Consider the following 24,162-nt stretch of genomic DNA (forward strand, 5'->3'; position numbering starts at 1 on the left):
TCAGGCCACAGAATCCTAATTTTTACTCACGATCTTGTATTTTCAAGCCAGTCCATGAATGTCAGAACTTAAAAAGAAGACAACTATGCACAGAAGAATGTTGGTTTTATTTCTGAATCAAGTCTGGAAAAATGGCTAATATTTACTATGAAACAGTGATTATGACATATGGGATTTGTTAAGAAGCAGATCCAAACATACACATCCAACTCTTAACATTGCATGATTTATGAACTTATGATCAGACTCAATTTAATACATTTTTTTTTTACAAAGGATTAAAAGAAAAAAAACATGTAAAACGAGGGAGGAAAAATATCAATAATTACAAGACATTCCAGTTCTTTTGAGTAGCTTCACTAATTGCAATCAGAGATAGAAGACACCCATCTGAGAATTGTGCAAAATCTATAATTATTACATAGTAGAAATCTAGACACGTATCACACATCCTCATCGCTGTAAACAACATTTTGAGAAGATGTTGGCGACTCAGACCTGCAGAGTGAGTCTTGCATGGCACCAGAGATCATTCAGGAAGAACAGGCTGAATTAAGTGACCCAGTTCAGCCTCGGAATTTCTTTTTTTTAATATATATACAATCAAAAAAAAGTTGAACATTTTCATGGTTGTGTTTTTCCAGCACTCGGAGATCATAAATTACTTTTCTCTCTCTCTCTCTCTCTGCACTGAAAAAGATTAGCAAGAGAAAAAACAGTCGGATCTCAAAGCTGTAGAGATGAACAATAGCAGCCTATTTCAATTCCAAACGTCTTTCCCGACCAAAATCAACACATGACTTTCAAATCATGTCAGTAGGATAAACATTCACCCTGTATCCCAAAGCTTTAACCAACGCCCCGCATCCTCAAACAAATCTCAACAGGCAAATGTATGACCACTAAAATGAAAATAAAAATGATTCTTTTTTTAACAATGTAATCATTATGTCATTCCAAACCAAACATACCTATTTATTATCTCACTTATTTCTATTTAGGGAGACAAATATCTACAAAGCATCTTTGTTTTACATGTAGAAAAAAAAAAAATCTAATCAGCACTAATAAAACAATGGATGGCACAGGAAGACAAAAAAATTTAAGGAGCACAAATATCTTAAATCGGAACAATATGAGGAGAAATATACCAGCAAAGGTGGCGTCATGGCAACAGATTCCACTGATCAGTGAAAGTGCAGAGTCACAGTGATTATGAGTGAGGGGAGACACATGAGGTATGCTCACTTGGCCACATTTAGGAGGCACCGAGGTGACACCGATATTAGGAATACGATGAGGGAGACGACACAGCAATCTGTTAACGGAAGACCAAAAGCAACAACCTGGATTTCAAAACAAACCCAGGATTATATGGGTATGTTTTTGATGACTGAAAATGTCTTTGGGTCTGAATTTTGGAAGGAAGATCTTTGGATCAGATGCTAACAGGAAGAGAAAGGTGTGTGAGTGTGTGTGTGTGTCTGGTAGTGTTGTTGGTGATCGCTGCGGCTCAGAGAACGAGCCTAACGAGCGGGAGCATCTTTGGGTCGGTGAACAGAGCAGCCGAGGTCTCTGTTAGAAAGCCGCCTTCCCGCCTAGCTGCTGCTCAGTTTCCAGTGTACAGATCCACGGTGCTGGAGCTCAGGCCCCGGCTCTCCCTGAAGTTACCGCTTCCCCGAGTCTGACAGAACACCAGAGGTTAAAACATTAGATTTCCAGTGATATAAGAAAGATTTAACACAATGTTAAGGGTTTTCTACAAACTGTTCCTCACCTGGAATGACTCATCGCTGGTCCTGTTGAGATAATTCAAGGAAGCAGCTCGCTTCATGCTGTGAAAGAAAAGAAAAAGAGTTTATATTTGTGATGAAGGTGGCTGAACAGATGTTTATTGTGTTTATTTTGCCTGCTATTCATCATTCTGTGTGGCAGTTTTCTTACTTTGTGTTGCGGGGCTCAGGCGGTCCGTTGCCCTGCAGTTTCTTCACCAGCATCTCGCTACTGCGGCGCAAAACGTCTCTGAGCTTCCCCAGAGAGCCGGCACGCTGTAGGGCTCCGCTGCCGTCCTGCAGACACACACACACACACACACACACACACACACACACACACATACTCATCAACCATCAACTCACCCATCCATCCACCACTGCAGATCAACTCACAACTCATCTGCTTTTTCACACTTCATTTGAGACTTTTATATGTGAAGAGTACTAAATGTGCTCATGCATGTAAATGAAATATCACTTTTGCACGTATGTATGACTTTGCAAATCAGTGGACAGATCAGAAGACTGGGACAAATAAATGAAGATGCTGCTGAAATTTGGCTAGAAATGTACAATGGATGCAGTAAAATATGGACATTTCAACATTACTCTCACCATTACAGGAGCACTCAGGCACCACATAAAGCTTAGTTTACTTGCCAGAGGCAGCACTACTCATGTATAATGACTTCTGTTGCTCTGAAAGGAGCTTCGAATGTTTGAAAAAAAAGACCCTGATAATATCTTCAGGGTTATGTTGGCCTCAGCATGAGACTTAAAATTTTTAACAAAAGCCTGCTTTATGAACTAAAGGTATGGTATTTGAAAGAGGCAGGGAGGGTCTAATAACATAATGAATTGCATTATGGGAAATGTAGGATCAAGTGTTTTTGGAGCTTGATGTTTACTAGGGACTAAAAGTCAGGATATTTCAGCATGTGTGAGTCTGATTTTGAACATTATTTTTTTTTTAATCTGCCTTGTGTGATTGTTTCAACTATCTGGAAGTGCAATCCTAAATGACCAGGGTAAAACTAAATCTGCAAAACAAAATGTTAAGTTAAACAATTCCATATTATTTTACACATGTATTAAGCAAAAACCACGAGTCTTGTATGGTCTTGTGTGTGGTCTAATAACAGTATTATTTTACCAGACAGAGATTATCCTTGGGTCAAGGTGACTCAAAGAGTTTTCAGTGTTACAGTCTATTGTCCATCCATCCATTCATTCATTCTTCTAATTTTGTGGTAACTGTCAGCCACATATGTGTTAAATTAGAGAATGTGCGTTTAAGTCATTATCTAAACATAACAGTACATGAACCTTCCTCTGGTTTTTTTTTTTTGGAGGTTACATAGAGATCAGCATTTAGAGGTGGAATAATGCAATACAGCTTCATTACCAGCAGGGGGAGCTGTGGGTTTATTTGAGGATTTACATGCAGCTGCCACAGATGACATTTGTTCCACTGTGCGGCTCGGCAGAAACATCAAAGAATCCCACTTTCAACAGATGGCACAATAAAATAATACAAATGTCTCAACCCAACAGAGAGAAAAGACAAAGTTCACAAATGAAAAACTTTATTTGAGAATACCAACAAGTGTTGATGCAATAATCTTCACAATGCAGAATGGTAAATATAATGCAGTCCTACTTACTAAGATAGTGCTTATAGACCTTACCATTTATGTTCTTCCACTTTAGGAAACTTAAGTCACACTATATATATGTCAAGAATAGACAGTTCAATAAATAAGCATTCCACTAACACAACATTATTGTCATAATTATGTGATGAACATAGTCAATTCTTTTGTTCAGAGTTGCATTAGAAGTATAGGTGTACTCATTGAAAGGAATGAAGAATCAAGGCAAGTAGCATACTGAAAAGCCGTATAGTGAATGCACTTGTCGAATCTAGAAATACAGCCTACAATTACACTTCCAAGATGTTAAATTCATTTACATTCAGTTAGTTAAACATCTGAAATAACAGTTTGATCTCGTGGAAACACTCGCACTGTACTTTGGGGCGTCTAAAAACAGGATTCACCAAAGTGACAATGTTGACTTGCAAACAACTGTGTAAGAAAAAGGCAACACACTCCATTAAGCTTCGTGTTCAAAATACAGTATCCAGAGCGGGCACTGTGACTGTACCACCAAAACATACACAAACACACACTAATACTACTGTGGAGTCCAGGCTTCCATTGAATTATAACACTAGCTTCTACTCCTACACCAACAGATACGTCGAAAAGGCAATTCTGGGCATTTTACGTCCATTATTTTGATGTCTAGTAATATTTTTGCAATTTCTCAGGAGGCCGATATCTGTGCCAGATGCTCTGGTTGGTCTCTGCTGTCATACTGGCTTCACAGCATCAGCCGATGTTGCTAATTCCCTTTGTAAATGCAAGCTACTGTGTACAAGAGCCAGTGAGAATGCTCTATCCAACCAAGGACACTCAAGCCGGTAAGAGCTACTTGAAATGAAATCATCATGGCAACAACAGCTTGCTGTGGCAACATCTATGGCATGGTTGAATTACTACCGCCTTAATATTCAGCCACAAAATAATTAAGCACATTTAAAAAAAAAAATGTAAACAAATTCATACAAAATTGAAATGAATAGGAAATATATCTATAAAAAAAAGAAAAGAAAAGGCAATGCTCCCTTCTCATTTCCCGCCGACTAGGCCGTAGAAATTACATAATTTGATCAGCACATGAAACTATACAGTACCATATCATAACAGTTCAGGCATTTGATCTCAGGCGTTAGTTGAAAACAGGAAACACACGAAAAAAAGTTATGTTCTTTAAAAAACAAAAAGATGCTGATACGGCTAAATACAGGCACCGGGTTGAGGTCGTCTACTTTCAACTTGTTGTAGAAACAGGCTGCGAGTGCTCAAGGCAACAAACAAAGTCAGAGACCAATACAGAGCAACTGATGGAAATAAATCCTTTCGTAAGATATATTGACTCAATAGTGACAGTAACTTCGTATCTGACTGTGGGTTGGAGTGAAGTCTGCCAATCCTCACACATCTTTCGGCATTTCTGTTTCGCTTTCTTCCAATAAATTACATTTCCAGCTCTTCTATCCTGCCAAATAAATCTACTATGCACATTATGAAAAATTACAAATGGGTGCAGGAGAAAAATGTGCGGTTGACTTCCTCACAGGGAGAGATTACACACACGATGACTTTTTTTTTTTTTAATGTTAAGTGAGAGAAAGAGGCGAAGTCCGGACGTAGGGTTAGTGAGAGGAAAGGATATAGAGAGAGAGAGTGTGACAGAAAGAGAGAGAGGAAATCAGGAAAATGCGGAGAGCAGAGATGAGAAGACCAAACGTCCCAGCAGTTGTCAAGTTGAGCAGTGGGGGACAGAGGTGGGCAACCCAGGAGAGAAGGGGGGCTTTCTCTGCCGAGTGTGTGTGTGGGGGGGAGCGGGGGCACCGGGAATGGTAGAGGAGCTGTTCGTTTTTGTTGGGACAGAGAAGGCCAGAGGGAACGACAACACACATCCTTTTGCTATTGTGTTGGGGGAGGAGAGAAGGATGGAGGAATAATCTTGATGGCTTAGGCCTGATAAAAGAGAAAGAGAGAAACAGACAAAACAACAGCACACATTGTAAGATTAAGAGCTCTGGGTTGGGCTTCCTACGCTACACACAGACTAGCACATTTCAGTTTCATCCCTTTTTTCTATACCTGACTACACTGACTATCCTTAAGCTCGGGGGTTATAGTTTTTCTTACAAAAAAAAAAAAAAAAAGATTGATCCTACACAAACGAAATAACCTGAAAGGAGTTGTGCTTCTGTTTGACAAATTACAGCTGTCTTAGGAGCTGCGCTGCAAAAAAAGAGCAGGTCAGTGATGCAGTGCTGTAGGTAGGTGGTTGCAGTCACTGTGACTCAGCTGTTTCTCTTTCCTATCTGGGTACCAAAAAAGCCTGAACTTGGCACAGTGCACCTAGCCAGTGACTGTGCACTGCAGATGTGGGACATCTGCAAGCATCAGCACTGAAATGGGTATATACACTGATGATAAGATGACATTGGGACTAATATCTCTTTCTACAGCAGTTTAAATTCCCCTTTTCTACAGAAACCTCGCATAAACCTCAGCAGGATAAGATTTCCAATACAAGGCTAGACTCTCCTTGTGTTCTAATACCTTAATAGATGACTAATGAACCAATTATCTAGCTTGTTTATTTCATTACTATATACAAACCCACCCAAGCTTATTGTGTGTGGAATGAGAAGTCGAGAGGGAGAGTACAATCCACTGAGTAAAAGAAAAGGAAATTTGATTGACAGGCTGATTGGTTGTCATGGCAAGAGTAATCAACAAGGCAGTGAGTTAGTGACGAGCAGGAAAGGAAAAAAAAGGCAAAAGGATGAAATCTAGAAAACATGCAAACAGGCAAACATGACATTAAAGCGTCTAGCATAGAGCACAATACAGACACACGAGTCAAATCATGCAATTTGAACAGACACGCACGTACACATTGCTAATTAACCTAAACACAACCACAAGTTTGCTGACAGTTGTTGTCTCCTCGCTGTACGAATCCTGGTTCAACATAGACTCAGAGAATATGCTTCTAGGGAAGTTATTCTTAAATGAATCCCATCTGAATGAATTCATCACAAAACAGTAGCTCCTTTAAAATCTAATTCTGAAGTGAACTGCCGAGATCAGCTGTGTGAGTATGTAAACCGCTTCTCTAGCCGCAGTGACACATCAGACGTACTGAGAGCAGAGTGTAGACATGTTTAGGCATGTGAATGATGGTTCTGACTATCACATCACCTCTCAGCAAATACCTACACAGAAGCAGACAGGGCTTTACACGACTATTCTCTAAGACACAAGATAGCAGAATTATAGCTACATATGTTTGCAGCTTTGCAAATGGATGGATGGATGGATGGATGGAGAAAATTATATTTAAATCAAAAGCTAAAATTATGCGACAAACTAGCTTTCAGACACAATCAGCAAAAAGCATGAGGAAAAAAAAAAAATGTCATGAGTACATTTTCCTGTTTGACTGTTAATTAAACTTGTGCTGCTGTGGCCGTGATGTGGATAATGAAATGCTAGCACACACCCAGCAATCCTCTGCATGCCATCACATGTTTCCAAGACAGACAGGTGCACACTCAGATGAATACACATGCAGCCCGTGCATTTTGTGAATTTTGAAGCAATTTTGAGGTAGCTGTGCTTTTTGTGTGCGTGTGTATGTGTGTGTATATGTGTGTGTGTGTGTGTGTGTAGAGAAGCGATCGCATTCACACGAGAGTAGGCAAACGTGAACCCCACCTTTCTAATGTAATGTTACTCGCTCAGATGGAGCAGCAGACATCAAGTTAACAGACATTTCTCAACCATGTGAAAAACACAGTGAACACACATGGTCCATTAGTGTGCGTGTTAGGGGGGTGAGCCCGGCAGGCTGGCATTGCTGCATGCATGTTTGGACTTGGGTTGGTGCGGTGAAGGGTGTGGCTACACTTAGTGAGGGGAGGGGAGGGGGGAGGAGGAGGAGAGGGGAGGCACAGGCTCAGACAAGGCAACTCTGCTGGCACAGTCCTATCCTCTGGCTTATGTAAGCTTCACCACACGGCTTCTTGTAACTGGGACACATCTCTAGCAGTCTCTATTTAACTGCATACACTGCTACGCCAAATGTCTCGCCTTCAGCTATGACCTCTTTACAAACAAGAAGAGGGGTGACAAATCCAATAGAAAATGTTGTGCGGAGATAAAAGCCCCTGCGGTGAATTGACACTAATGATTGTTGATCTGGGTGAGACAGAGCCAGAGTGGCCATAATGAGGCAATAAAACAGCAGGATGAACCATTACATATCAACCTCCCGGTTTACTGCGCAGAGGGACGAGCATCAAGGATATTGGGAATCCTGTCAATTGTGTTTAATGATCGAAACATGAGACATCCTAAATAGGGATTTAGACCTCTGTATCTGTGTCTCTGTTAAAGCAAATAAATATTTTATTTGTTGCCAGTGTGCCAGAGAATGAGCTTGTGCCTTTTTTGTTACTGAACCGTGTGTGCAGAAAGCGTTGCCAGCAGAACAACCGCTTATTAAAACGAGACATTAGCATGTCATTGTCAAGCAATGAACAACAAAACGTGAACATGTAGTCAAAAGCAAAAAAGATGCTGTCAAAAACCACAGGTCAGCATGCCAAGACACTCAATCAGCTTTACATTTTATAAAAAGGGATTTGCAGCTAACGCTCATGGGAAGGACAAGACACATCTACAGGGAGTTAATGGACTCGTACAGATACAGTTCAATAAATACATCCAATTCCAGAAAGCTGGGAAATGATGCACTTATTGACGTTGAAAATAGGTCACTAATTTGGGATGTACTGCAGTTTGTTTGACCATGATGAGGAGAGGGCTTCCTGAGCTTCCTGGCAGGCTTTGAGTATTTCAGTAAAGGAGCCAGAGTTAGCTTTCTGCTCTACTTCCGAATCAACCTCATCTAGAAAGGTTCCTCTTGTCTCATCTTTCAAAGTCTTAACAGTATTCTGTACCAGTCCACTCTCTCTGTGAAATTACTAACACCGCCTTGTTCTTCCAGTGAGGCTAGTGGCTGTGGTAACTCAACTGTAGTGGATATGTACTCACCCCGTTCCACTCCACGCCCATACTCACTTCCTCGCCGGTCTCAGAGCCGCTCTCATACTTAACGCTGGTCAGGCTGTCCCGGCTCCTCCGCCTGTCGCCCTCTCCGTCCTTCAGGATCTCCACCACACGTGTCTGGTGGATGGGGTCGATGCCCTGATGGGGACAACACACAGGTACAACACAGAGACAAATGTGTCATCAGAACGAGCAAAGAGGGAGACATTAGCTAGTCGATATGGGTGAGAGTGCACAGTTAAATGGAGGTATTAAAAGTGATTTGATGTTTCCTGTCTCTGCGTTGAAAGTATTGTCACGGTGGCATCACAGAGACAGGGAAACATTTTAAATGGCTGTGAAATGGGAGTGATGTTAAGGGAGGGAGGTGGAGGCTCTATAGGGGGCTATCAGTTATAGACAAACCACTTACTGTGTTGCTCTGGATCCAAAGCATTTGTAGAGAGAGGAAAAAAAATAATCATGAGATTGACTGTGCTAACATGGGCTGGAACATATTTCAGAATTTACAGAAACAGGAAGTGATAAGCTATCTGCATGTAGAGATGTATATTTTCAGTTTAGAAATGACGCTGACCTGCTTGCGAGACCTCACGGCGCACTCCTCGAGGGTCTCAGCAGCCTCTAGCTTGCCCTGTCGGCGGTACAGAGCCCCCAGGTTCCTCAGAGTGGTGTTCACTGTTGGGCTGGAAACAAAGGAGACGGGAAAACACAGGAAAAACAATATTTACCCAAAGGTCATACAAGGAACAGTTTGGTCAGAGCAGATTTATGTGTGACATTCTACACTTCAAGAAAAGGTTTAAAATCTAAAAAAATAAAGATGAAAATACAGACAACTACATTGCCTGCAAGCATTTATAACAGTGTTCTAAGCTCCTATTTAAACAAAACAGTGTCGGATAATCTGAGTGTTTGATCTCTGGCCTTTATGAGAGGTTTTATTCATGGCGTAGTTATAAAAGCACGTTTATCAGGCTCTGACTCACCTGTTGACTTTGCAGGCCTTGTACCAGCCTCCGTACTCTCCATATGGCGTGTTGTCTCTGTGCTTGCCCTGGAAGTAAATAAGGGAGAAGAGGAAATAAAGAGCGTGAAGGGGAGTGGTAGTTCAAACTGGATCGGCAGCATTTTTCCTGTGTTTACATGTAACTATCATTTATCACTTATATTATATGTGCAAGACAGCTTCCTCAGAAACAAAAGATTGTATTTCACTTTCCAGGAAGTGAAATAAACTGACTTGTTTTTCCATTTCACAACCTTGCATGTGACTGTTTGATTTATTTGCTCTGCTTTTGTTCAGAATGTCATGAAGATGATTACACAAAGCCCTCACCTTGCTCATCTCCTCTCTCTCCTCTGCATGCATCCAGATGGGCTTGTTTTCAGCTGCAGACAGACACACAGGAGAGGTGTTCTATACACGGCACAACGGGACTGTAAACAGTTGAACTACTTGACCTCAGGATGTTTCACTGAATCCATGAATAACTATTCATGATGCATTGAACAGGCTGAACTAGACACGTTACTGTACTGGCAAGGAAACTAAAATCTGACTCTCAGTGTGTCAAATCTACCTGAATCTTGAGCTGTTGATGTATTTAGTTAGTTTAATTAGTAAAATATATGATATGACACTTTGACTACTTTAAAAGAAGAAATGGAGACCACTCCTGTTGTTACAGTTGTTCTAAATTTAATCCTCATATACATCTTTGCAGATTATATCCCAAAATAAATAAAAATTAATTATATGACAGTGAAAAGTGAAAGAAGGTGACACTGGTGATGAAACAATGAAGAGACAGTATGATCATTTAAATCTAAATATCAGCAAAGTAATACACAGATATTCCCCATCACACCTTTTTCAGATACTATAAACATAGCACTTATAACTCCTTAAAAAAAACATTTTACACTATTTACAACCACGTATGTCAAAATATTAACTTTTTTTATTCACAGTGACACAATCTGTTGCTGGTAATGCTGCTATTTTGCTTCCTCTTAACCTTCAACCCACCAACAGGTTTTAAAAAAAATCTGAATCACTATTCTCAAGGTAAGTGACACGTGAAAAGTGAACCTGTGAGAAGAATTTTAGACACTTTTGCTTTTGCTCAAAAAGCGTCAGAGCTGTGCATTTTGCAAAAGTCACTTTCATACCCTTTTCAAAAAAGGCAATTTCATCCTTGAAGGGAAGCCATCAAAAAGCTTAGCTTTAACTAAAAAGAGAAGAAAATTGCAAGAGTTTATCTTTCAGACAAGTAAACTCTTTATTTCTTTAAAAGCTTTCTGTAAAGATTCTTTGAGCCCTCTGAACGGTGAAGTTGGCACCGTGCTTGGAACAATGTCCACTTTTCAACCGCCTGTCCATCAGTGACTCTGCTTGCTGGTGTGACACAAACAGTAGACAATAGTGGAGCAGGGGAAAAACAACAAAAAAACAAATCTAACGTGTATTTTGAGGGGCAATTTATTGTAACCCACCACCATTTTTCCTTAGGATATCTTTATATTTATTCACCATGTTTGTAAGATGATTGAAACAAGAATCTCCTATCTCTCACACAGATATATAAAAAACTATTAAACATGTGCAGACATACAAGTTACCATATCTACTCCGAGGCCTTACCATCAACAGATCCAAACTCTTTCTCATGAGCACGAGTCAGAATCTCTTTGTACAGAATCTCAGCCTCCTTGTATTTTCCCTGTTTGAGAAAGCAGGATGCCTGGAGAAGACAGAGGAGTGAAAGCACATTTTAGAGTTGGATCCGACGGGCCTATTGACTCATAATGTGTCCCCTGAGAGAGCAGGAACAGTCTTCCAGCATATTTCTCCTGCACACTGTGGCTCATGAAAAATGATAAAGCACCAGAGAGCCTCCCTCACTGTCTACATAGAGCCTCTCCATCATCAGGAAGGGCCTTAGAGAGCTACAAGAAGCAAGGCAGCTGACAAAGGACTGTTGGCTTTGTACACAACAAGCAATGCTAATTGAAATTATTATATAAACACTTGTGAAGATAATGATACTCCTGCTGAAAGAGTAAAATGACAAACTCCCAAGAACGTCAATGTGTTGAAATATTGCAGGACACAGCAACAGTTCATCACTTTCATTTAAAAAAAAGGCGTTTTGTAAAATACGTCACAGTGAAAACCTGAAAAACATTAGTTAAATAAAAGAGGCTTTGCAGGCAGAAAGCAGTCACAGTTTACATGCTGAACAAATAAGTGCTCTCAATGAAGGAACACTCTGTCTATGTTTACCTTAGCACATTCACAACTCACTAGGGACTGCATCTCTTGTCAAAATGAATAGTAGTCAAAGTGATTGGGTTTCACGGCTCATATTTTGTGGGGGGACAAAAAAGGGAAAAGCACCAACAAAGTTGATGTGATAACTTCTCTCTCACCAGGTTGTTCTTGGTTTTGGCCACATTGGGATCATCTGGGCCCAGCCTGCACTCGTAGATCTCCAGGGCACGGCAGTAGTAGTACTCCACCTCCTCATACTTGCCCTGATTCTGGCACAGCAGAGCAAGGTTGTTCAGCTGTTTGGCCACATCTGGGTGGTCCTTCCCCAGGACCTGACGGAAACAAATGTTTGGATTTAGCATTTCAGTTATGTGTCTCAGTACTTCTCTGTGCACCTCTCCCTTCTCTACCTTCCATCTCTTTGTGCTGCACGTCTGCCTGCTGCGGGCAGTCAGAAGATGTAATAAAAAGCTGGCTGATCAATAGAGGGTACAGAATAGAGCTTTCAGGCAAACAGAGACTCATTGTACCCTGCTGAGCTCTGTAGCTTTGTCATGTCTCCTATCTATCTCCTGCCTCGCTCCCCCAACGCCTGCTACCCAGTTTCCGCTGTGCTCTCAATTAAACCCTCTGACACAGGCATGGCCCCCAGTGGAAACTTCACAGACAATTTAAGAAAATCATTTGCTCTTTTTACTATTAATAGTCGCCGGTGTTACAGTAGCTCCAACTGACATTTTGGAAATATTATTGCTGTTAATTACTTTATTACAATGAGCTAATTGTTCACCAGTTTTGCCTTGAGATGAGGCCTACCAGGGATGTGGCCTACCTTTTCTCTGATCTCCAGAGCTCTCTTACACAGAGGCTCAGCCTCCTTGTACTTCCCTCTCTTTCCATACAGCACGGCCAAGTTGTTCAGCGTTGCAGCAACCTGGACACCACATACAGAAACAGACAAAACCAGAATAAGCTGCTTATATACACTTCCTTGCTTTAGAACAGGCAGTTTAGCTTCACAATGTAAGAACTTAATATACTGATGTCTAAGCCACCTGGATTACAAAGGATGATAGTAAACAGCCTTTGTTTCATTATTCTGTGTCGAGGTTCAGATGAAGTGACAAGAGTCACGATGTGAGGCAAATTGCAAAGCCCAGAGTGCCACAGGGACTAGCACGATGCTTTAATAGCTTCCTTCAGGATTTATGAGCTGTTTTGGAGCAAAAGTGTAAAATGATTCTTATAAATATGCTCACAGAGGCAATGAAATACATTCGATTTTCTAATGTTTTCCCATTGGATGTTGTATTTCAATTGCAAGTATTTTGTCATTTAGGTCATGCTGGATGTATGAGCAGTCATTGGGTAATTGTGATTGATTACTTTCAAAACTGTAGGCACATGGTCAAAAATCCATACTTCAATAGAGGAAAAAATCCATACAGCGTGTCTGAGTAGGACAGTAAATACAGTAGACCGTGCAGTTATTGCCTCCCTGTTGACAGAGTCTTTGAGCGATTATGAACCAACACCAATCTGATTTATCTAAACATAGATTTGTCCACATGGAGATATGGTTGTCATGACGATGGTGGAGTCTTACAGCAGGATGGTCTTTGCCCAGGGTTTTCTCCCGGATGGACAGAGCATCGTTGAGCAGATGGGCGGCCTCTTTGTATTTGTTCTGATCCCTGCAAGAAGGCGAGGGAGACACAGGATGACGTGGCGTGACTGAATACAGCCAAATTCAAAAATATTACTTGCTCTTTGAACATCTGTGTAGAACAGAGGGCAACATAAACACAAGAAAATGAATAGAAGGAGAAATAGCTGAACCCCCTGTATGGGGTCTTTTCTGACCTATAGACCAAGGCCAGGATGTTGAGCATGGTGGCCACGTCAGGGTGGTCGTGTCCAGAGGTTTTCTCCAGGTCCTCCAAAGCTTGCTTGCACAGGGGCACGGCTACCTCGTACCTGCCCTGGGAAGCATACTGGATCACCAGGTTGTGCAGGGTTCTCAGACGAGCTGGGATCTCGTAGCCTCCCTGCTGGGCTGCAGCCACGGCCGCACTGTTGTGTTGGTGCTGCACTGTGGGGTACAGAGGCCACACGAAAAGGGCAAAGGTCAACTTGATTGTCAAAGGGAGAAAACTCAGGCATGATTATATCACTAACTACATTTGCATGCAGACAATACTGCGGATTCAGAGAGTAATTAAATTAAGGGGATAATTCAATTGAGTGTTTAATGGAGCGACACAACATTATCTCCACATGTATCCTGGACTTACACGGATATTCAGATGTGCTTATTGAGAGGATTACTGCTGAGCTCCTTTTACAAGATGTATGGGTATTTTATCAGGAATAATACACATTACATTAAGTGGCCTGTTGAACATAAAGTGTGTATTACTGCCATTATTTTGATCATCATTTACTTTAATCACGTCTTATGAATACTAGGAAGGACATGCATTTTTTCTTCACTCTAAATGATGACTGTACTTTTGTAAACAAACTCCTGCATCACAGAAAGGCAATATAATCAAGTTCTCCAGTCTTAGCGGAGAGAAGAATCATGACGTCATGGTGAGTTGCTGAATGCTGTTGTTCTTACTTCCTTGGCCATGCTCCTCCTCATCATTGGGGAAGAGGTCATCCAGGGAGTCCTTCGGTGTTTCTCTGTCCTTTTCCTCCTGCTGAGACAATGAAACAAACATCCAGTCAGATCGTCTAACAGATAGCGGGAAATTGCAGGACAACAATTAAGGAAACATCCATATCAGATATATGAAATAAACAATGACAGATAACAGAGACAACACTGAAGTTAAGAATGACAAGCACATTGATAGGATTACATCAATGGCTACGTGCATGAGATAATATCTGTTTGTAAGCTTGGTATTCATATGATCATTTCTGAGTGAAGTACAGATATTGAGCGACAATGATGAGAAAAATATTTAAGCCAAGAGGTCTTTTAAGATAACAGCTCATAAACATACAGTAATTATTAAAGACCATAAAATGTGGACTCAATTTAGTTAAAAAGTGTTATAATCTTAAATTGTTACAATATAAGCAATTGAGTAGACTTAAAGACCATTTAGAACAATATATTCAACACTATAAATTCTTCTTTATATCATGAGCTCATTAATTCACCTCGACAGGATAAATTGTATTTTAAGGATAAACCGCACTCATCCATATTCATCAAAAGATTTCTATTAACGGAGCAGGCTGTTAAAAGCTGGAAAATGGAAAAGCTGCTTCCAGAACAGGGACTAGGACCTTTCAGGCTATTGGCTAGATGGGTTTCTGCTGAGTTAAGCAGTTAGCGGATACAAGCTATTACAGCCTCTTTTTGTGACTAAGGATATAGTCAGTATATGCAGCGATTCATCCCCTCCACCAGATCAATGAGGACCCGACCCGAAGGGCTAATTCCTGGAAGAGGCAGGTAATTTCTCCTTCCCGTCACAAACAATAGCTTTGTTTATCCACCAGTATCAGATTCTCATAATAGTTTTCTTCCCTTTAGAGTTAAATCAGTAATTCAGAGCAACAGAAATGTTCCCTGTAGCTTCACAACACAAGATTTGTGTTAGTATATTATATTATATGCTTATATCAACTGACAAGTCATTTCCATTTCACTGTTGAGGCCAAATAATGTATGAATTCAAATCAATCTGAAGAGGCACTTGTATTCATCCCCTGCTCCTGTAACTTCAGTGTTGATATTAAGCTTACTGCAAGTGTTTAAGGGTGTAGAGTACTTACAGTGGGTGAGACATCTTCATCGTATTTTTTGAGCTGGTTCATGAACTCCAGGTGTTTCTTCTCCTCCTCCAACTGGGCCACATTTTGCTCACTCTTCTGCAGCTTCTGCTGGGTGTTAGCCAGCTCGTCCCGCAGCCACTGGTTTTCCTGGCAAAGCCTCCTCACCTGCGCACGCAGCTTCTGCTTCTCAGACTCCACCGCGTTCAGGTGGTTGGACAGGGCCATCATCACCTGGGACAGAGACAACATTAAAGAGCAATGACATTAAACAAGGACAAACTGCTGCGATGGCTGGAAAAGAGAGTACACACTGGGGCTGATTTTGAATGAATCATGATCATCACATATGCTTAGTATAGAATGAGGAAGCTGTGAGGAAGCAGAAACACCCAAAGTTAAAGGACAGTAACACACGGGTGGGTTTAATAACACACACAAAATTTACAACATTGTGAATTATTCAATAATAAAACTGGGACAAAACTATATCTACTCATTAAATATGAAAACACATTTCAGCCTTCCTCATACAGCAAACACCTGATCTTACCTGCGCTTCTCCCAGGCCCAGTTCAATCATCTCCACTGATTTGCGGAGCAGGTTGGACTTCTCGTGCACCAGGTTGGCCTCTTCATCCTTCTTTAGGCACTTGATGGTCTCCAGGAGGCTGTGGAGGATGGAGTTGTGCTCGTTCTTCAGGGCCTCCAGACCCTGGATCACTAGCTTCGTGTTGGAGATGATCTCCTCCTGAGAGAGCTTCTCAAGCTTCTCTTCCCGTGGATACACCATGGTCGACATCTTTTATGTAGCTCAGGGAAACCTGTAAAGATTGAAGAAAAAAAAAAAGGGGACAGACTGTTACAATAAGATAACAAAGTGGACATTGTGGGAACATTTTAACAGCAGCAGCTGTCACATTAAAAGATGTTTTCATAATAGTCTTTTCAAATATGCAGCTGTCTTATTTAACAATGAAACTCAAAGAACCTGAGATCACAGAGGATTTGGCTCAGCTGAAAAGTAACTGTCACAACATGTCTCTTGTTATTTTTCTTCTCTTTAACCGAAAGTATCTTCAGTTTCCAATTATCTTTCAAGTTGTAAAACATCTAAGATATTATCCAGAGAAATAATCTGAAAGGAGCCACACTGTTCTCTGTTTTAAAATACCAATGTCTGACAGTGAAGAGCCCTTCCCTTGATGTTGACAGACACCACTTCATTTCTGTGCTCTGCTAACAACACTGGAGCATGATCCACCTGCAACGTGACGGCCATAAAAGGGGAAATTAAACTCATGTTTTATCACTTCAGCTGAGATGAGAGATTCAAATTTTCTGAGTGAGATAGGTCAGCATTTCTGTGAGCTGTTAAGTTAGACAAATTCAGAATGTATGCAGTTCAAGACGATAAGAAAGTAGCTTACTTGAATGAAACGCATTCTGTAAAAACAACAAGCACGTTTGGGTGAATTCCTCAGCTTCAAGTGTTGGATGAATGGCCACATATTATGTAAAGACATGCGTAGAATGCCTGCTTTATGCATAGCCGGGAGCTACAGGCACGCATTATTCTGCTGAACAGACTGCCGGGATTTGGCACCTTGCTTGGGAGTTGGGCTCCAGCTTGCAGTGAAACAGAGGGCACACAGATGCTGCAGTGTGGATGTCTTCTAGTGCCAGCACTTTATCCAAACAGAGGCCTAGCTGGCTGCCTGACTGGCTCAAGAGTCAAGGAGAGGATGACATGACAAAAGCCTCAGTAATACTGCTTAGCAGCTGGTCAAGTCACCAAGAAAACTCAATAATATTGTGTTCTGGAGAAATGTCAGCCCTTTGGTGAGTGCATGGAACATGTGCCATTTTCCCCAAACAGTCTGAAGATAACCTATGACTCACTGAGCCACGTCACTGCCGGCTACATGATGCAAATGTCAGTGCAAAAAGCAGCCCTACCCTTCTGACTAAGGTCAAGGCAGCGGTGAGCCAGTGCCTGCTGTATTTTAGCAGCAGTGAGGATAAGGGGTTAAGGATGAGGGGGCCTGTAATAATAAACACCAGCTGAGAGCCATCTGCCAGGAGCAAAATATACTACACCATTAGTGAGCCACTCCCGGCTTTGCTACTTGCATTTCAGCAAGTGTCTATTCATCCAACAATTGCAGTAAATAGCTATTTTCTTTGTGTGTAACAACAGAGGAGATAATGACAGCCATGTAAAGTCCCATTGCAGGCACCAGGAACTTACTTAGCTGCAAAATCTATGAAAATATATTTTTTCTTCTTTGCTTGGCAAGTGCGATTGATTGCTGGGTGAGGCATCACATCACCAAGACATCATAATGGAACCATAAATAGCTGCCCACCTCAATTTGTAAGCCTCAGTGTCGTAAGACCTCTGCTTACAGAACATTTAATTTGCTGTGGATTTTCAGTGGACCTTGGCACAGCTTTACAGCTGACGTTTGCAATGGCAGAAACAAGGACAACAAACCCAACTGGGTCTGTTGCTTGTATCCAGTAATTACCATGATGTTACGCATTGCACATCATGTAATCACAGCTGGGCTGTCAGGAGAGTGTTATGATGTTAATATATTTCATGATGGGACACTAGACAAGCTCACAGGGGCAGCTACTGCAGTAATGGCCAACTGGATGTCAGTCAGATTGTGCAAATGAGCTTTAATCAGAATGACACTGGAGCTTGTGTACCACCAGCTGGATGGGCAGGAGAGCAGCAATGATCAATAATCAAAAGTGTCAGGTAACCTAATGTGATGTTCTCAATACAGAGCAGACATATGCATCTCTGCAGTCAGGTGAAAACCTCTCAACTCATAACTATGTTTTTTTCCACTTGAAAGCTTTCCCATCTCCAGGTTCATGAACCTGCTTACTCAAATCCATTGAAGGATTCAAAAGACATATTATGTTCGACTGAAAAGATATCCATTGACTTTTCCTCTTTTCCTACAAACAAAAATATTTTTTGGAGATGGGCACTCTTCTGTTTGATACCTGAAGTGACATCGAAGTAAAGGGTGGAGTAAGTCTGATGAAAAGCAGGCACCATCTTGTCAAAGTTGTTAAACGGTGCTGACTTGAGCATATTAGCTAGAGTGCTCAGAGGTGATATTGAGCATCTCTCATTTGCAATTTTGTACTTTATTGCACTTCATGTACAATCATCCCTTTACTGCCGTTTTACAAGGAAGATGCAGAACAGCATTAAAAATTCAAATTCACAGAGGCAGCTGCCCTCCTCAGAGTGAACATCATGCACTCTGTGTGAACCACTTCAGGAGTTTTTAGATCACCAAATATAAAACTACATGGATGTCTGGAGAAAGTGTGACCAGCATTAAAAACAATTCTACATTAAAAAAAACAAAACATAACCAATGCTGAGTATTAATCAAGTACATATATTATATAAAGGGAGAACCCTAACTAAAGTCAATGTGGGGGTTATAGGACCCTAACTTTGAATCAGGACCTACAGTATATTTCTACCTGATAAGGTCTGACCCAAAAGCTCTTACCTGCTCTGAGCAAAATATGACAAGGTCTCTTGGAAAGATAAAGCATATTCACTGATCAAACAACTTATTACCCTGAACAGTTACTCTGTGTCCCAGCAGTTTAACGTCTCTGTGGATGAAAGGCCTGACTAGCTGGGTTCTGTACACAGTGTTAGCGAACAAAGAGAAGAACTACTTTCATATCAGCGGGGGAGAAAAAAGCAGCTTCGTTTTGATAAAACATACAAACACCTGAATCAAGGACTTGCTTTCTTCAGACAGCTGAAGTTAATAATTTACAAGACTTGAAAGAGGTGAGATAAAGTCCAACAGGCCTGTTGTTTTTCTTTAAAAAGACTGTCCTTGAATTCGTCTTAAACATTTACTTTCTTCACCTTTCATCTGCATTTCATAAAAATCATGATGTGCACATACACAAATGATAGCATCAACAGTTATTAGCCAATTCATGATGTCCAGAATATGCCTTCTCATACTGCTCAAATGGATCACACTGCTTTTATGACAACAGCACTCACCATGTAAATGTTACACACTGATCTCGTGATCAGGTGCAGGAATGACCTGGATTGAGTATTACTCAAGATTCACTGGCAGCAAGTTAGGCAGCTAATAACAAGTAAGGTTGTTGGCTCACTCTTTAAAACAAAAGTAAACAAGGGCACACAATGAAAACATTTTCCACAAATCCCTCAACCTAGCGCTACTTGACCTGACCTACCATGTTAAACAGTTAATACCTACGCAACAGAGATGAGACATGATTCATTAACAGATGTTTGAGCCTCTCATTGCAACAGATGGGCTTTTTAACAAATGTGGCCAATGATTAGGTGGCATTCTTATATAATATATGGGAATATTATGGAGAAACAACTTATTCTAAGCAAAATGGTCCTGGTTCTTCATTTTTTTCATGAAGATAAAAATAGAGGGAACATTGACAAAATATGAAAAAGGTGCAAATTATACTCAAAGAATGGTTATATCAGTGATTGAACCCACTAAGTGGTTGCTTAAGGACAAAGCCATCATTCATGCTGGCGAAGTTTTCAGCTGCTGCAGTTCTACAGTTTGCTGAAAGAGAAAACTAACCTCGGTTTCAGTGGCAGATCAGAGCCTCATAGTTTGGCACGGAGAAAAGCTGATGAAATAATGACTCGTCCTCCAGCAATAGCGCTACACGCCAGCAAAGTGCATCATAAAACTGCTGTGCTAATCCAAATAGAGCCTTCTTAAAATGAAAAAGGAAACCCTCAGTGTGAAACAGAGGCAAATGGAAATATAACTGGACAGGAATGAGTGCGATATGTGCTGAGGATGGAGAGGTGGAGGACGGGAGCTGCCTGCAGGATGATGGTGACCTTCCCACTGCTCCGTCAGAGCAACCAACATCAGCTCAGGGCGCACACAAGAGACAGCCCCGCCCACAGCAGGAAGAGAGCAGAGGAGTGCGGAGGAGCAGGTCGGATGGGGGAGGGAGTCATCCTGATCTAGACTCTGCTTCTCTATACTCATCAGACACAAAGGACTAGGCCTAATGAGACATCGTGGAATAGGAGCACCAAGCATTAAATGTCTATCGAACCAATTAAACATACAACCAAAAATCAAACCGCTTAGTTTCTGCAGTGCAGCAAAAGGTCACAAAGTCAAAGGGACATTTATAGCCCACCAAACACTTGCTGCATGACACACCAAGACCTTGATGAACATGTACACCTCAGGAAATGTTCATTCATACAAACATTATGTGACAGACAGTATCTTCAGTGACATTCACTGGCTGACGAAAACAACAGTGATTTGAGTATCAGCTAGTTTCTGAAAATATGTTTGAATTGGATACACCAAAAACAATCTCAAGTCAAAAATACCTGTGTGTACAGACTACAGCAATTATTGATCATGGAAAAATCCATCCAAAGAAGTGTTTTGTATTTCCACAGTTCAAGTCACAAAACTAGACTGCAGAGGACCTTTACTAAAGCAATGCTGTACTTAAATTACACAGGATGCCCAAAATGTATTAACTAATCCAAAAATACACAAGAGTATACTGTTACTGATTATGTCCACAGATGGTTATGAGCAGCGTTATCTGTAGCAGAGATTTTTTCAGCCACAAGAATCCTCATACTAACATGAGAAACCTGTTAACTGATAAAAACAACTGACAGGACTTAATTTAACACTGTTTTAATGAAGTCAACCAGGAGATGAGTTTTACAAACAAGTTAGATGACAAGTTTGCAGGGGGATCAAAGGTCATATTATATTGCAGCAATCATCGCACCTCTGCCCCAGACACCAAACAAATGCTGAAGAGGAAGATAACTGTCATGAAAGGCAGTTCTGTGTTTAAAAAAACATCTTGGTGGACTCTGCGCTGATTGGTTCATTTCCCTCTGAGTGGTGGAAACCTGGAAAATATCTCTGTCACGTTTGCCCTTCCCGAGAACCACTCTTCATTAGTTTCCACCTCCAGAGAGGCCTCAAGCCTCACATTATCACATCTCCCGTTGGCTGACACCATCATCACTCAGTCCCTCGTTCCTTCAAATCCCTCCCTACCATCCCTGCGCACAGTCATTCAAATCGACTGTGCTTTAACACACTGATATCCAAAGAGGGGATCAACTAAATAACCCTTAAATGGCACAACTGTTCACATGCCACCATTGCACATAAAATATTTCTGACTTTAGGGAAAGACAGACAGTTTAGTAGCTGCCATTTTCTTCTGTAGAATTGCTTGGCCTTAGATTCCAGCTAGGTTTGAGTAAATACACAACACAAATCAGTGTCTAAGTGAGAAGGGTGTGGTGCATTTTGGTGCTGTAATAATAAGTACTAGCATAGGAAATGGAAAAAAGGGGGGCAGACTGCAGTGGGTGCCTCAGCAACCCAGTGGACTGATCTCTGTGCCATATCCCCAGAGACGCATTTCCTGTCTACTTGATTAAGTTTGACACCACCAGATCACTTCATCTTCCTCCGTTTCCTGCATAAACAGCAATCCACCACACTGTCCGCATGACCACCAGACACAAAGGAGAGGCAGGCATCAGGGAGGGTGTGGCAGAGCTGGGGACAGCCAGGAGGGAAGTGCCACTGACACTGTCCACAGTCATCCATCATCACTCCACTGAAACCAGTTGCTAGAGGGCTGTTTTCTTACTGAACAATGTCTGCCTGAGAATTGACACTAATGAAAGGGGAGATGTACGGTTATAGCATCTGTCTAACTCAAATATAATGTAGAAAATGCGTTTCTATAACATCGTTTTCTACACTGCAATGATGTAGAAGCGTAGAAGACAATGCCAGACTTTTTAATTAGTATTTTGGTAGCTGTATGTTAATGAGTCTGCACAACCTGAATGTGCCTGAACCACAGACTAGGAGTCTTCAAAACATTTTCAACATACTTCAAAGCATAAAACAACAGATCAGGCACTCCACCATTTGATATTATTTGCACTGCTGGTTATTTCAGTCACATCATTTAATTTCGTTTTGACTTTCGCTATACACAGCGAGGCTATGATTATCTATCTCCTCATATAGGGGTCTTATTTAACAATAAAAACACATCTTGCCGGTTCTTTCCTTCTCTACACTTACTTTAATGTTTTTAGATGAGGACTCTATCAGTTTAGCTACAACATCTTCGCAGAAACTCACAATAAAGCCTGGTTTTTTTTTCATCTGTTCTGCGCTACCGACAGCGACTGGCTAGCTTTAGCTAAGCAGCTAGCATCACCACTCCCTGTTTGTTACGAGTTCGCCCTGTTTTAATAGCCAAGCGGATACTTTATGTACATGGTCGCGTAAAATGATGCTACGTACATACAAAGTCATATACAGGTGTTACACAGTGATAATATTAATGAAGGTATAGTTGTCTCTTACCGAGAGCTGGGACTGACGGCTAGCTCAGCCCCTTTAAATCCAAAATGTCTCCAGCACAGCAAGAGTCTCCCGTCAGCCACTGCGGCTGAGTATATGTATGGTGACGTCATGTTTTGTTTTCGCCACTTTGCATAAATCATCTGCCAGCAAAAAAAAAAAAAAAAAAAAAAAAAATCTGCCAGCCTATCTATCTATCTATCTATCTATCTATCTATCTATCTATCTATCTATCTGTAAACACATATTTAATTTTTTGTCTAATATTAAAGGATACATATTTTACTTGGATAAGAAAAATAAACGTAATACTGCGCACATAACAGAAGTTGATTACTTTAACTTCAAACTTTAATTCTAACTTTCAAACAGCAAACAGCTCATAAATTCCACCACAGAAAAAATACAAAGGAGCACACAGTGACATCTGGTGGTTAAATTGTGAACACTAACGGGTAGCTACTGGATGTCTACAGAGTGGATGTTAAGTTCCTCATTGTGTTTGTGCATGCATTGGATTTACTTCTCATTGTATGTGCTACATAAATGAAATGGCTTCTTTACTGTACATGGGAAGGTTTAAAGCAGGCATATGTCTCTCTGCAGCACTGCAGTCCAACTTGTGTTGGTGTTTTTGGCTTATTGTCAGGTTTTGTTTTGTTTGGGGGTTTTTTCTTATAAAATTCTTGCTTGGAGTTTGCATTTTGGATTTATTATTATATATATACTGTATCTACCAGTTAATCTTATATTCAGTTATGTTATATTCTCCACATTCACCTTCATAAATAATCATTCGCTAATGAAAAATGATTGGAAAGATTATCCTTTCTCCCTTACCCAGTTAGATATATTTCCTCTTAAGTGTTGTCTGATAGTCAAAATGTAGCTAGTAAGTTGGAGACTACGTCCACGCATTCATTGAGTTTTCTGCCACCTAGAGGTGAAATTGAACCAGAATGAAAAAGCTGGTAGACTTAGCAAATGTTACTGAACTGTATGTGTTATGACGCATTGGCATACATACCCTGGGAGCTACTAATAAGGGAGGTTGGATATATCAGAGATAGTTGATGTAAATGTATACATTCTTGTACCATATTCTTGTACAATACCTCTTAACAGTTAAAATGACAGCC

The 24,162-nt window shown here is 40.9% G+C and overlaps 1 protein-coding gene across 7 annotated transcripts; it reads right to left on the bottom strand.

The window, feature by feature from the left end:
* Positions 1–88: 88 nt before the first annotated feature.
* klc1b (kinesin light chain 1b) lies at positions 89–23,130 on the bottom strand. 7 transcript variants are annotated; one of them, XM_044373541.1, is made up of 17 exons: positions 23,027–23,130; positions 16,117–16,387; positions 15,567–15,797; positions 14,395–14,473; positions 13,635–13,863; positions 13,378–13,465; positions 12,604–12,705; positions 11,930–12,103; positions 11,142–11,241; positions 9,834–9,886; positions 9,484–9,551; positions 9,072–9,180; positions 8,907–8,915; positions 8,480–8,632; positions 1,945–2,069; positions 1,778–1,835; positions 89–1,684 (listed from the first exon to the last, which is right to left on the bottom strand). In XM_044373541.1, exons 2-17 carry the CDS (start codon positions 16,363–16,365, stop codon positions 1,610–1,612), a joined length of 1,902 nt encoding a protein of 633 aa, XP_044229476.1. In that variant the 5' UTR covers positions 16,366–16,387; positions 23,027–23,130; the 3' UTR covers positions 89–1,609. The 7 variants fall into 7 exon arrangements, with proteins under 7 accessions (XP_044229476.1, XP_044229474.1, XP_044229475.1 ...); XM_044373539.1 differs by having other exon boundaries at positions 14,395–14,476; XM_044373540.1 differs by lacking the exon at positions 23,027–23,130 and adding an exon at positions 20,207–20,471 and having other exon boundaries at positions 14,395–14,476.
* Positions 23,131–24,162: the final 1,032 nt, after the last annotated feature.

This window comes from Thunnus albacares, chromosome 14, assembly GCF_914725855.1.
Source record: "Thunnus albacares chromosome 14, fThuAlb1.1, whole genome shotgun sequence".
In the NCBI taxonomy this organism is placed as follows: domain Eukaryota; kingdom Metazoa; phylum Chordata; class Actinopteri; order Scombriformes; family Scombridae; genus Thunnus; species Thunnus albacares.